The 12,591-nt window shown below is 38.6% G+C and overlaps 3 protein-coding genes across 3 annotated transcripts; 1 reads left to right on the forward strand and 2 right to left on the reverse strand.

The window, feature by feature from the left end:
* Window positions 1-1,926, forward strand: LOC103936928 (protein Iojap, chloroplastic). Its single transcript, XM_009346819.3, has 5 exons — window positions 1-333; window positions 635-761; window positions 907-1,045; window positions 1,155-1,243; window positions 1,742-1,926. Exons 1-5 carry the CDS (start codon window positions 85-87, stop codon window positions 1,861-1,863), a joined length of 726 nt encoding a protein of 241 aa, XP_009345094.3. The 5' UTR covers window positions 1-84; the 3' UTR covers window positions 1,864-1,926.
* A 354-nt stretch (window positions 1,927-2,280) lies between these two features.
* On the reverse strand, window positions 2,281-5,834 carry LOC103936929. Its single transcript, XM_048573585.1, has 4 exons — window positions 5,696-5,834; window positions 3,716-4,816; window positions 2,885-3,269; window positions 2,281-2,776 (listed from the first exon to the last, which is right to left on the reverse strand). The coding sequence occupies exons 2-3, from the start codon at window positions 4,758-4,760 to the stop codon at window positions 2,893-2,895; spliced, it is 1,422 nt and encodes a 473-aa protein (XP_048429542.1). The 5' UTR covers window positions 4,761-4,816; window positions 5,696-5,834; the 3' UTR covers window positions 2,281-2,776; window positions 2,885-2,892.
* Window positions 5,835-8,631: 2,797 nt separating this feature from the next.
* Window positions 8,632-12,214, reverse strand: LOC103936930 (G-type lectin S-receptor-like serine/threonine-protein kinase At4g27290). Its single transcript, XM_048574268.1, is given in 7 exon segments — window positions 8,632-9,051; window positions 9,255-9,405; window positions 9,489-9,726; window positions 9,921-10,131; window positions 10,262-10,373; window positions 10,432-10,633; window positions 10,846-12,214. Coding segments are annotated over 7 exon segments (2,550 nt in total). The 5' UTR covers window positions 12,173-12,214; the 3' UTR covers window positions 8,632-8,742.
* Between the last annotated feature and the right edge of the window lie 377 nt (window positions 12,215-12,591).

Raw genomic sequence — 12,591 nt, forward strand, 5'->3', positions numbered from 1 at the left:
TGCTGCTGGTGATATCCATCTCGTGAGTATATTCTCTCTCATCTTCAAATATCTTTGCAACCGTACCAAACCAAAACACCAAAAATGGCGGTTCTCATTACTCTGTCTCTTGCCGGAGCTGGCGTCGGATACCGGTTCTCCGACGACCTCCAGAAGCTAGGTCGTCTTCAACCCAAGCTCTATCAAAGTCCCACCGCGCTTTTTCCTCATAAGTGCTTGCACTGCAAGTGCTTTTGGCAAGTGCCCAGAAGCAAGAACCTAACTTTGAAGTCAAGGGAATTGCCAAGATTACGTTTGGCTCGCGCCAAGGAAGCTGAAGATAGTTTCACTCCGGTATGAAATTTCGTTTTTCGGATTTGTCCAGATCCATGGGAGCTACGTTTTGGGTTTTGAATTTTGTATAATTCTTGCTAATAAATTAACATATTTATGAAAAAGTTTTGATTTTTTTGAAGCTTATCTTCTAAATGTTCAAACTTTTCATATGATTTTTTCCCTTGTATTGTTTTGTATATTGTCATGTTTTGATGAGAAAGGAGGTAAAAATTGTAAGGATATTTGTAAAGTTTTGTGATTTATGTTTGTGTCATTTTGAACCTTGAATGCTTATAGCTGAATCAATGGCACATTGCAGAATGTAAGCGAAGATACGGACGATATGTTTGATGACATGTTTGAAAAATATGGAAAGGTGGTATATAGTAGCAATGACAGGAAGTCTCCTAGCACAGAGCTTGATGATGATGCTGAAAGCTTGTCATGTAAGCTCACATCACATTCAATCTGAGCTAGATTCTTTGGTTTGGCCTTAATGTTACACCGGCGCCTGATATAAAGATTCTTTCTTCATGTATTATAATCTCTCGCGGTATTAAACGTATTAATGATTTCCTGCAATCTATCTAGTTGCTGTTGCAATGGCCAATGTTGCAAATGACGTAAAAGCAGGAGATATAAAGGTCCTATTTGTGAAGCCTCTTGTATATTGGACTCGGTTTTTTATCATTGCCACGGCATTTTCTCGTCCGCAAAGTGATGCAATTGCGTATGTGCTTCGAAGTTTAAATTTATGAATGTTTATGTTTGATTTGCATGACAAATTATCAGACAAGCTTGGAAGAAATATTTGATATGCATTTTATGCTGCAATTTAGGTCCAGGATAAGAGATATGGCTGAGGAAAAGTATGGAAGAGTTCCATCTGGGGACTCAAAACCCAACTCATGGACCCTGTTGGACTTTGGTGAGTATCGTTCCCTCACATTGTAGTGAAAGCCGGCTATAGCTTTCTTAGAGACCCTTTTGACTTATTCAGATGAAACTTGATATCAATATTGGTTCGTAGTCCGTGAAAGTTTTTTCCTAAAGTGTGTAATTCAAGTAGATTTTAGATTAAGTTTGTGAAAACTTTCTTCAAATTCTCTCAAATGTTCCTCCGCTTTGTGAATTTCAACCTCATTCTTCTGAAGTTCTTTTTCTGGCATCTGTATTTGTAGTATCAGTCTGTTGGAAGCTTAATTTTGTAGTCATAAGACACCAGAAAGGTTGTTTTCTGGTCATTATTTTGGCGTCTTGAGACGTATTTGCACAATTATGGGACTAACCATTAGGGGTCTCGTGATTCAGTTGGAAACGCGGGAGTGGTTGCAGTGTCTTCCTAGAAATCGTTAAATTTGCTGCCAAATTCTTCTTTAAGGAGTCTTGATCTAACACAGAAGGCTTCGCTCATGTCTTAATTCAGGTGATGTTGTTATTCATATATTTCTTCCACCAGAGCGAGCTTTCTACAACTTGGAAGAATTCTACGCCAACGCAACACCCGTTGAATTGCCTTTTGAGAACCAGTCACCTTTTCGAGGCTGAGAAAGACCTTGAATTTACGCTGCAAATTCAAACTTAGTGCTGTGGATGCATCGGATGGCTACTGCAGATCTCGAAACCGCTGCCGGGTTCGGGCTCTTGATCTACCATCTCACTTGCAGAGTACTGAAGGTTACTGAACAAGGTTTCCCGACTCAGCCTGGTTACTTGGATGCCAATTAATGCAACTTTACGTTCAAGTTAGGGTTCTAAGAAGTGCTTCTGTTTCGTCGGGGCATAAAAAGGACCCGACGCTTGTATATGTACCCGCCATGAGCGATTATGTTTAGAATCTTGATAAACTGTTAGGTGTCTGTATTATTAACTGCGAAATATAAGTTGCATCGTCATCTGTTCTTCCTTATGCGGCACACAACTGTATAAACTAATGAAAACTTGGTTTGGTTTTCATAAACCATATGAAGAAAAGGCGTGCCTTAAATATTCATTAGCACAACAGCATAAAAGAGTACAAGATTAATTAATGAACATCTGCAACAAGATTCTGGTGCTCCCTCTCTGTATTAGTCTATAACTCAGCAGCGGAAAGCATTCGAAATTCGATAACAAGTGTATTACAGCATCAAAACTTACACCAAATGGGAGGTGCAACTATCTTACCAAAATTCACTCGCCTATCCATGTTTCATTCAGCTCTTTTCCGATCCTGTTGCTCCCGATACCCGTCTCAGAGTTCAGTACAAATGATACAAAAAGGAGATGAAGGTTCCAAATCCATGGCGTTCACTTTGTCAACTACTGAAATGAAGGACAAACTTTTCTCAAAAATGTCTATACAAACCGAAAATTTAGTATGGGAAGTATTGAGTCATGATTGTCATCCTATGAGCATCACATGCGAAGTTGGACCACACGCTTCCGGGTGGTCATGTATTGAAGTTAGCACATACGAGTCCTGCAGAAAAAAAGAAAAAAAAAAAAGCCCAAATGACCTATAAATATGTAAGTATGCTTGGTTATTCAGATACGAAATTATTTACTTGATTACTTAAATGGGACTTACAATTACAATTAACTGAGTGTTGACTGGCCGGCTTGTCCAGGTTCAGTTAGACTTGACTCCATATCATGAGTAGCAGTCCAACCAGGTTCATACGCTTCAAGGAAACCGATCTTTGCCTTGTTCGGGAGATCATGGGGATGAACAAATGGCACTCCATGTGGCCACCCGATCTCCATTCTTATATTGGCACATGGGCTATCAAGTGTCTGAATATGACTCTCACACTCCTTCAGGTTGCAGAACCTCAGCTTGATTCCCTTCTTGTCTGCAATGTCTTGAACCCTTTCCTTCAGGACTCTCTGGGCCTCGACCCGTAATCTCTTGGAAGGTGGCAGAGGTTTGGTTCTTTCACTCTTTCTCTTCCTCAACAAAGGCTTCACAGATCCTGTACCAGCATTTCATCGATCCAAGGACCTGCTGTTAAAAACTTCTCACTAAGAGATACTCACACATAGAACACGTGCAATCCAATGCACAAACTATTAGGTAGTTTTAGAAGATAATTCTAGATTGCAGATCCTTGTTTACGACAACAGAAATGCAAAAACTATTGCGCAGTTGATGATTTTCTCAATCAAATGAAAACAGAGCCTATCAAATTATGAAGAGTTTCACTTAATTTAGCATATACATTCAGTAAATCTCGATTATACAACAACGTAGAGTAAGCCAAATTCACTTCTTAAACTTATTTTTGGTGTCTGCATGTGCTTCACTCAGTAAAACCAATCCTAGTCATAGTAAGCTGTCATTAAAAAACCTGAATTCATGAAATCAATTTACAGTATGTAAACAAGCAGACAATGGTAAAGAAGATTAAATGCAGCATACCATCTTGTGCTGCATGAAAATTGAAACTTTGAAAACTGAGTCTGTTAAAGAGTTGATCGGAGGGGTGAGATCTCTGCATAAAGTCATCAACCGCTACTGGAAGCTGGAACTGAGGTTCAACCCCATGACCAGCAGCTCTCATCTCTGAACAATTGAGATGGGTCATGGATTTAGGCATGAGTTTAAAAGACAAAGAACATCGCCCAAACAAGTTACTCTGTGTATTAGTAGGCTCTGTTCTCTGCAGTGCTGGGTTGACATATCCTGCAGTTGCCTGATAGAGTGCAAGTCCAGGGTAAACAATAGCTTCTTGAGGACCAAGATTTTCATCCACAAGAACCCAACGACCATGAAAGTCCTTTACGTGTAGACCGGCCTTGTCTGACTTGACAAGAGATATCAAGCTTTTGTCAATTTGAGGCTCATGGTCAGAATACATAACCAACTGGCCATCCCCTTGGGTTGTAAAATTATGGTGTTGTGCGCCCTGAAATGAAGGCCTTGCATGACAGCAGACAGATAATACTGAAGAAGATATTTCCTGATTTCTTAAGGGAACATTATCAAGTACTTCAGTAAATGCAGAGCTCCTCAAGTTCAAATAGAAGCTGATAGCGTCCAATATATCCCGAGCTGCCTTTGCAAGCATTGAAAATATATCTGGTAAACCTGCTGGAGGAAATTCCATTGTGTTGTTGGGCTCTAAAGGAGTGAGTCCAGGTCTGTAATCATAGGTTTCTAGCCACAATTGAGGATCTGCATTATAACCGGAAGTCTTGCACCAGTCACGAGGGTCATTGTTATTAACCATATCAGCAGCTGGGTATGATGCTTTCTGGTGGAAGTAGAGGTGACATGAATCTAAACCCGACCTCAAAAGAGCCCCATCACTCACTGGAAACTGAATGATGGCAGCAGAATGCTGAGCTAGTGATTGTGACAAAGTTGAAACAGACAGTTTGTAAGAATCTGATGGAAGGCCTTCAGCAGGAGTCAAATCAGCTAACTTCACACGACCTAGAGATTGCAGGCCATTAACTGCCATGAAACCTTTTGGGTATACTTGCTTCCTGATTTTGAAGAGACGTAAGTAGCAATCCACTGCACAGGTTACCATTGCCATAACTCAATTAATAAACTGAAACCAGCATAATCATTCATAAAAAATGAACCATCTACGTATTGTAAAGAACGCACATTTACTAAATAAATACATACAAATACATAAGAGTGTAGTACTGCATACATGCACAAACATTTTGTAAAGAAAAAGTGCTCTCTAAAAGTCCTTTAAAATAATAGTGATGGTGACCAACTATTGATCGTAAATGTATCACTTGAATGCAAATCTACGGTATGTTGTGCCAACCGAACTTTTTCCAATTACTGGTATGAGCAAACACCACATAAACTTCTTTTTAATTTACGTTTTCAAATATTTACATATATGCATGCGAGGGTGCTAATAAGCTCAATAGTCAGAAAAATGAAGTGCATCCAACATCAGCTACAATGTCATCTATGCTCAACACAAACTAACAGTGTGGCAAAGGCAAATGACTGTCTGATATGAAAAATTTTAAATTGCGTAAACACCCTTTCAAGCACTAGAACAACCTTGCAACCATATTTCTTTTGAGCATATTGTCCAAAAAGACAGTCTTTGTTCATATACAAGAGTCAAAAAGCACTCGGTGCAACGACGAAAAATTACTGTCTCCATTAAGATTTATCCAACTGTTAAAAGTTGAGTCTGTTTCAAAAATTTGTTTTGCTTTGCTCCCCAATTTTCAAACAAACAAATCATAAGCGAAGAGAGCCCATAAGACCAATTAGCAACAATTTGCAATTCAAATTTAGCTTCAATTAGAGTTACCCATCAACTAATTCAATCCAAAAAGTGGGCAAAAGTGCACCACTTTGTTTCCTTTAATTCTCAAAACAAATACACAGAGAGAGAGAGAGAGAGAGAGAACTGACCTGTATTGGTAGGAAATGGTGCAGAAGCCAGGCAACCCTGAAAGTTAAATTCAGGAGAAGATTAGGGTTTTACAAAAGGGAAAGCGAAGAGAGGAACACACAACACAGTGCTGTTTTTTTTCACTACTACACATTGATGATGGTGGATTGCCCCATTTACACTTGATGGGGAAGGGGATCCTCTCCTGAGCTCAGGATGAGGATCCTCCTGATGATGAAATCTGGACCGTTCAATTTTAATCCAACAGTTCTAAGCAAGAGGTCCCTTAAAAATTATAATAATTGCAACTGTTAGATTAAAATTGAACGGTCCGGATTTCGTGATCAGGAGGATCCTCATTCTATGCTCAGGAGAGGATCATCTTGCCCTTGATGGAGGACGATAACCAAATCTTGGTGATGACGTGGAAATTTTGGATATACAACTGACAGAAAGACAAGAGTTTGTCGAAGAATAATATTACTCTTACTACCTATTTGTATCATCACTTTAATAGAGATAAAAGTAGCATTTTTTGTTTGTCAAATGTCTTCTCACCAAGTGGCGATGCTATTATTTACCAACTTGTTTGAATGTGCTTCTACAATGGCTAATGAAAATGCAAGTGAATTATAAAAATATTTTTGGCACTAATTCTTAATAAAAATTTAAGTGAATTATGAATAAATTTTTGGGACTAATCAGTAGTAAAAATTTAAGCGAATTATGAAAATCACTTGAAGTGCTTTCTAGTATTTCTTGCATGAAGCACTTCAAGTTTTTTTAAAACTCAACCCAAATGTATGAGATTATATTCACCCACCCCAAATTACTTTTCTCGCACTCTTTTAATTTTTTAATATTTTTCTATCAAGTGTTAATGGTGTATAGATAATATTAAAAAAATTAAAAGGTGTGGAAGAAATAATTTAAGGTATGTGAATATAATCTCTCGTATGCCTTTTCCAAAAACATTTTCAATTATTTTAAAAACGTTTCCAAACGAGCTCACTAATATCTTATGTCTTTCCCAAAACACTTTTGGATCAAAAGTTGGAGAAATTTATGGAAAATGCTTGCTTTGTTTTTCTTTGCAGGATGGAAAATGCTTTGTTAGGATTAAGTCTTACGTCTTTCCGATAAGTATTAGCGAAACTGCCATCTGCCTTTTTGCTGAAAAAAAAAAAAGGGATTAAAATTTGATTCATTTATTTATTTATTTATTTCTCAAAATTTCAGACCTTTTTGTTAATGTAGTACTTTATGAACAGTATTAAGAAGTTTTGTATACAATTCTATATTATTTGTGTTCCATTCTAACAAGTTGTATGCATCAACCCCGACTATAATTTGGAGAAGTGATTTCCGCTTTTTTTTTAACTATTTCTACACACTCAAGTTTATTTCTTGTCTTCCCAAAGTTATAAGAAATCAATGAATAAAAATAAAGAGGGCTAAATGTGCATAAATCAGTTCTCATATTTTATCGAGCCTTTAGTGGTGAAATAATGAAGAATGACTGATTTCGAGTTCAATCAGATCCCCTTCACTGTAAAAACTAGGTTTAGAGGTTGAGGAAATGCACCTTTACCACCCAACATTAGAATTGCAGCTGACATGCTCGACCTATCTTCTGAATTCAGCTGCATGCATAAAATACCCATTTGAGTTGTTCGTACAACCTCATGCAGAGTGATGGATTCCTCTGCCGATGTATCAAGCAGTTCAAGAGGCCTGCCTTATGTGTGTAGCATCCATGCCTAAAGCACGAAAACTAGTCTGCTCAGTACAAGTACCATAATCGAGAGATAAGAGATTTTAACTCGACATCTAATACTATCATACTTAATGTCCGAGAAGGTTGAGGTTGTGGTCTGGATGAGAGAATCCTCTATTTCTGCTCCCAATCACTATCTCTACCACCAAAACACCAAAGCTAAAGACGTCGAACTTTATAGAGCAAAAATCATCAATTGCATATTTTGAAGACATGTAACCGCTGCAAATCAATGTGTCAAAAACCATTTTTATACGCAAAGAATCTAGACTTTCTATTACTGTTTTAGGATACTTAAGTGAAGTAATGTGTAAGGTTCTCCAACGTGAAACTGAGAAAACTGTCTTCAATCAGAAGTAGGTTTGGATTCAGTCAAAGAACGATGTTCGTCAAGTAGAAAATATCTAAATTCATATGTGGTCATCTAGTTCCCTCAGCTCAAAGGAAACTTACATGCTCTGATTGGTTGTGTTGTAAGTATCAGTATCGTTTTCTCTCCGCTTCAATTCTTGTAATTCAAGTTAATTGTGAGTTGGAAAATTAGAGGAAGAGATGAATCCCCACATTTGACTTTAATATACAAATATCAAAAAACGAAGTATCAACATGAGTATCTCGGGTGGGAGAGAATATGTTTTGTAACTGGTTGTATGTCCCATTGCGTCTAGGTCTCTCTCTTCACAGTGATTTTTTGATTGCATGTCAGTACGTAACTACGTACAGATGTAATGGATTAATTTGGTACCCTCTCATTGACTTTTTGTTTGCATTGCGGCAGAAATTTTCAGAATGATTCCAGTGATGCTACTTGCATTTTTTATGCCATTGTGTCTACCGTTCCCTGCAGACTTTCTTTGTCGATGTTTACGTTTCCCGCAGGTAACAACGAGGTTCTGCTTTCTCGTTGTTCTTGGTTGCTGAGTGTGGTGGTTTTTTGCTACCTTGTTTCCCTTGCTGTCTGTTGGCCTCAGTTTTTTTCATGCTGTAGGTTGTTTTTCAGCGTGTTTAATTAAGTTGTACCAAAGAAAAAAAAGCTCAATCTTGTATTTTAGTAAACAGTAGAACGCAGTAAACCTGTCGAATCTGAATCAGTGGTTCAAATATATAATCTGATCCAATCGAAATCTATAAACGATAACTAATTTGCATCTACAATTCAAATTCAAATGAGTCGCCGCCTATATCAGAGTAAAGCTTATGTAAAGCAAGAAGTTGTATGATCAGAGAATACTCAAGAAACTCAAATTAATAGGACATTTTAAGATGATACAAACAGAACATGAATAATAACTATCGAGCCTCGAGTAGTGAATAACTGACGTCATTAGCTGAAAATGTAGCCTCGTTTGCACAAGGATCAACATTGTTGTCATCTAGAACCCTTTCACTATAAAAACCAGGTTTTTGAGGTTGAGGCAATGCACTTTCACCACTCAACATCAGAACTGCAGCTGGCATACTTGGCCTATCTGCCGGATTTCGTTGCACGCATAAAAGACCCACGTGGATGGATCGCAGAACTTCGTGTTGATTACTGGAGTCTCCTACTGATGTATCAAGCAGCTCAATGGACATGCCTTCTGTGTATAAATTCCATGCCTGAAAGATCGCAACCATCAATTTTACTGAATAAATAGAAGCATACAGAACAAGTAAAGACATAAAATAATGCTAGACAAACCAAGTTTTACATTTTTAAGTGGAATCGGATCCACTTTTTACATCAATTATTGTCATTAATTGTTAATAGACAGTTCAGTGTCACATTCGACGAAATTCTACAAATTGATATTGACACTTACATGTCCTAGCAGGTTGAGGTTGTGGCTTGGATGAGAAAATCCTCTGTTCCTCTTCCCATTCACTATCTCGAGCACCATAACACCAAAGCTATAGACGTCGGATTTTATCGAGTAGCACCCATCGATAGCGTATTCTGGGGACATGTAACCACTGCAAACCAATGTGTCCAAAACTACCTTTTATAAGCAAGGTATGTACTATGTAGACTGTAATAGATCTTTTACAATACTTACTATGTTCCAACCACTTTCTTCGTCTTAGCCCTAGTTTCATTTCCTCCAAAACTTCTTGCCAGGCCAAAGTCTGAAATTTTTGCATTAAACTCACCATCCAATAGAATGTTACCGGCTTTGAGATCTCGATGAATTACTCTCAATCTAGAATCTTGATGAAGGTAGAGGAGCCCCCGAGCAATCCCATTAATAATTTCAAAACGTTTAGGCCAATCTAGTAAGGTGCTTTTTCTTTGATCTGCAAAATAGCATAGTTCACCAGTGTTAAAAACATTCGTTATTCTAACAAAATCAACTTTGTGATCTTGCACTTCCCATTCCCTTCCCTTCCCTTACACAGCCAACCGACGAAGGATCAGACGTAAGTTTTCAAAGTATGAGGTGAATAGAAACTTAAGTCAAGTGATGTATAAGGTTCTTGAGTAGTCATACCGAAAATAAAGAAGTCTAAGCTTTTGTTAGGCATGAACTCGTAGATCAGCATCATCTCGTCTTCTTGAATGCAGCATCCTAGAAGCTTCACTAGATTCCGGTGCTGAAGTTTGGCAATATGTGTAACCTCATTCTTTAACTCATTGAGTCCTTGTCTCGAATGTTTGGAGAGCCTTTTCACAGCTATTTCTTGTCCATCTTTCAATGTACCCTGAAAGTCATCAGACCGTATCAGATCAAAATCCATTCTACTCCCTGCTTGTATCTGTTACTCCTGACCAAAGCGACATGCTGAAATGTCAAGCAAATTGTAGCGAGGACTGTGATTTCACCTTATAGACAGATCCGAAACCACCTTCTCCAAGCTTATTGTGGTTTGAAAAATCACTAGTAGCACAAACGACATCACTTAAGTCAAATAATGGTAACTCTAGGTCTTCCTTTTGGTTGGACCTCACTTTTCCTGCAAAGTACGTAGTGAAGTAAATCATTTAACATGGAACTATACTACCTAGCTTAGAAAACTGAGGAGCAGAAGAGTAGAAAGTTAAATAGCTTACCATCTTTTTGGCGCTTCTTCTTCCAAGCATAGAGCAGGGCAAGGCCCAGGATCAGCAGTCCAGTAGACAACACAGTACTGGTTACTATGATCCTCATTTTCTTCACATTGGATTCAGAGTATTGAGCGTTGATCTTTGTATCGTCTTCATGATCTAAGAATGATGATTTTGATGACAGAAAAATTATGAGTCGGAGAGTAATAAATAAAACAGATTATATTGTCTATCATCCAACGAATCATTGCTAAGAGAAGAATTTGCTAATTGTGTCAAAATTCAAAGTTCTAACTGTTGGAATTAGAACAACATTTCACTTCGTTATATCTTGACTTCTTTCGAGCATATGATAAATGCATAATCACCACCAGGTGTTTTTTCCATACCTAGTTCTGAAGCGGCCATTCTTATATAAATGTCTTGCCCGTTTTCAGCGAAGTATCTTATATCAATCAGATCACCGTACCACATCAAGCACCCGCTTCCTCCATCCCGGAAATCCAAATTTGTATAAGCTGTGCAGGAGCAGTTCTTTGCGCACACCATCTCACATTCCTTGAGGTTCATGCTTATGTTATGCCAGGACTGTTCTGTGCTAGGCAATTTGATCCCCGAGTACTGTTTGAACACGTCTCCACTGCAATTCAGCGGAGCATTTCTCACACAGCCATTAGACCAATCCACCAAATCCCATTCTTTAGGATACTTTGGTTTAAATCCTTTCAAGCAGCTACATACCGGGGCCTTTTCAATGTTACATGCACCATATACACCACATAATGCATAGTTGTCACAGTTATCAATTTGTGCTATTAGTTGAAGCAGCCAACCTTTGGTTCTATCAATCCACGTGTAGCGCCGCACAATTCCATCTGAAGTTAACACCACCCTAGAAAGGATTGAGTTGTTGTGAAGCTTGTAACTATAGTAAATTTCATCAGGCTCAGAAACAAGACTGTATGTATATATGGGGCTTGTATTTAGCTGAGGCGTTCCACTGAACTGGAAATGGACTCCAGTCCATGGTCCAGACCGAAATTTTATGACTGAACCTTCCCTCACAAATTTTTCTGCATATCCTTTGGGACCAAGTTGATATGTATAATTTCCATGAGAAGGATCCTGAGGACTTTTCCATGATCTAAAATGCCAATTGAAGCCTGTAACTGTGTTCCTACCAAGCTTTGCACCTGGTAAGAATGTATCGCCAGGGTAGTCAAAACTTTGCCACAGATAATTCTCAGGGTCAACATCACTCCCATCCATGACGACAAGATTACCCGAATCCAAAAGACGTGCCACTGGATTCTGTGCAGTTCTCGATGTGTTGGAGGACCAAACTGTGCTCATATTGTGGCTGAGAAGGACAAGACGTCCGGGGTTGGTGACCTTCAGAACGCCGGATGAATCAGTGAGGGGTGTGTCTCTGTTGGCAACCCATACAATGGTTGTAACAGATATCTTCTTGTACCATATCCCAACGTAGCGGTTTTTCAAAGCACCGGGACTGAAAAAACCAAGCTCAAAGGTGCCACCATCTGAGACTATGGTCTGACCATCTGCAATGGACTGAAATGTGCTTGTGGCGTCATCAGCTGTGGAGAATACCGCTGCGATGATGAGCAGCAAAGAAGAGTAGAAAAGAAGCAAGCACATCTTAGTTGAAGCTTTCAATGGATTTTCCATTAAATTCATGGGAAATCACTGAATATTAAAGATCTCAATTGTCCCTCTATACCTTCCTCGTACATGTGTGATATGCATTTTTGTCTGTCATTTGAAGGCCTTATTTAAATAACGTGAATACCTTTTCCTACAAGCAATCAATTATTTTAGACTTCCTTCAATATTGTCGGATAATTATTTTTGACTTCCTTCAATATTGTTGAATAATTGGGCGTATTCCGAAGACAAATTGTTCTCCAACGTGAAACTGATGTCGAAGTAGGTTTGAATTCAGTCAAAAAATTATGTTACCGTAGCCCGACAGTTCCATGTCCATGCATCGTAGCACCAGGGTAACAGTATGACCATGTATCACAACATTTCCCGAATCCAAAAGTCGTGCCGCTGAATTCCGTGTAGGTCTTGATGTGTTGGAGGACTAAACTGTG

This window comes from the organism of the source record quoted next, unplaced genomic scaffold (genome assembly GCF_019419815.1).
Source record: "Pyrus x bretschneideri cultivar Hongxiangsu unplaced genomic scaffold, Pyrus_bretschneideri_v1 Contig7, whole genome shotgun sequence".
In the NCBI taxonomy this organism is placed as follows: Eukaryota; Viridiplantae; Streptophyta; class Magnoliopsida; order Rosales; family Rosaceae; genus Pyrus; species Pyrus x bretschneideri.

Bases quoted from the DNA above. Each gene is read 5' to 3' on its own strand.
- LOC103936928 (XM_009346819.3), top strand. From the start codon at position 85: ATGGCGGTTCTCATTACTCTGTCTCTTGCCGGAGCTGGCGTCGGATAC. The intron at 334-634 runs GTATGAAATTTC...GGCACATTGCAG, and splicing joins CTGAAGATAGTTTCACTCCG to AATGTAAGCGAAGATACGGA. The intron at 1,244-1,741 runs GTGAGTATCGTT...GTCTTAATTCAG, and splicing joins ATGGACCCTGTTGGACTTTG to GTGATGTTGTTATTCATATA.
- LOC103936929 (XM_048573585.1), bottom strand. From the start codon at position 4,760: ATGGCAGTTAATGGCCTGCAATCTCTAGGTCGTGTGAAGTTAGCTGAT. The intron at 3,270-3,715 runs GTATGCTGCATT...ATGCTGGTACAG, and splicing joins TTTTCATGCAGCACAAGATG to GATCTGTGAAGCCTTTGTTG.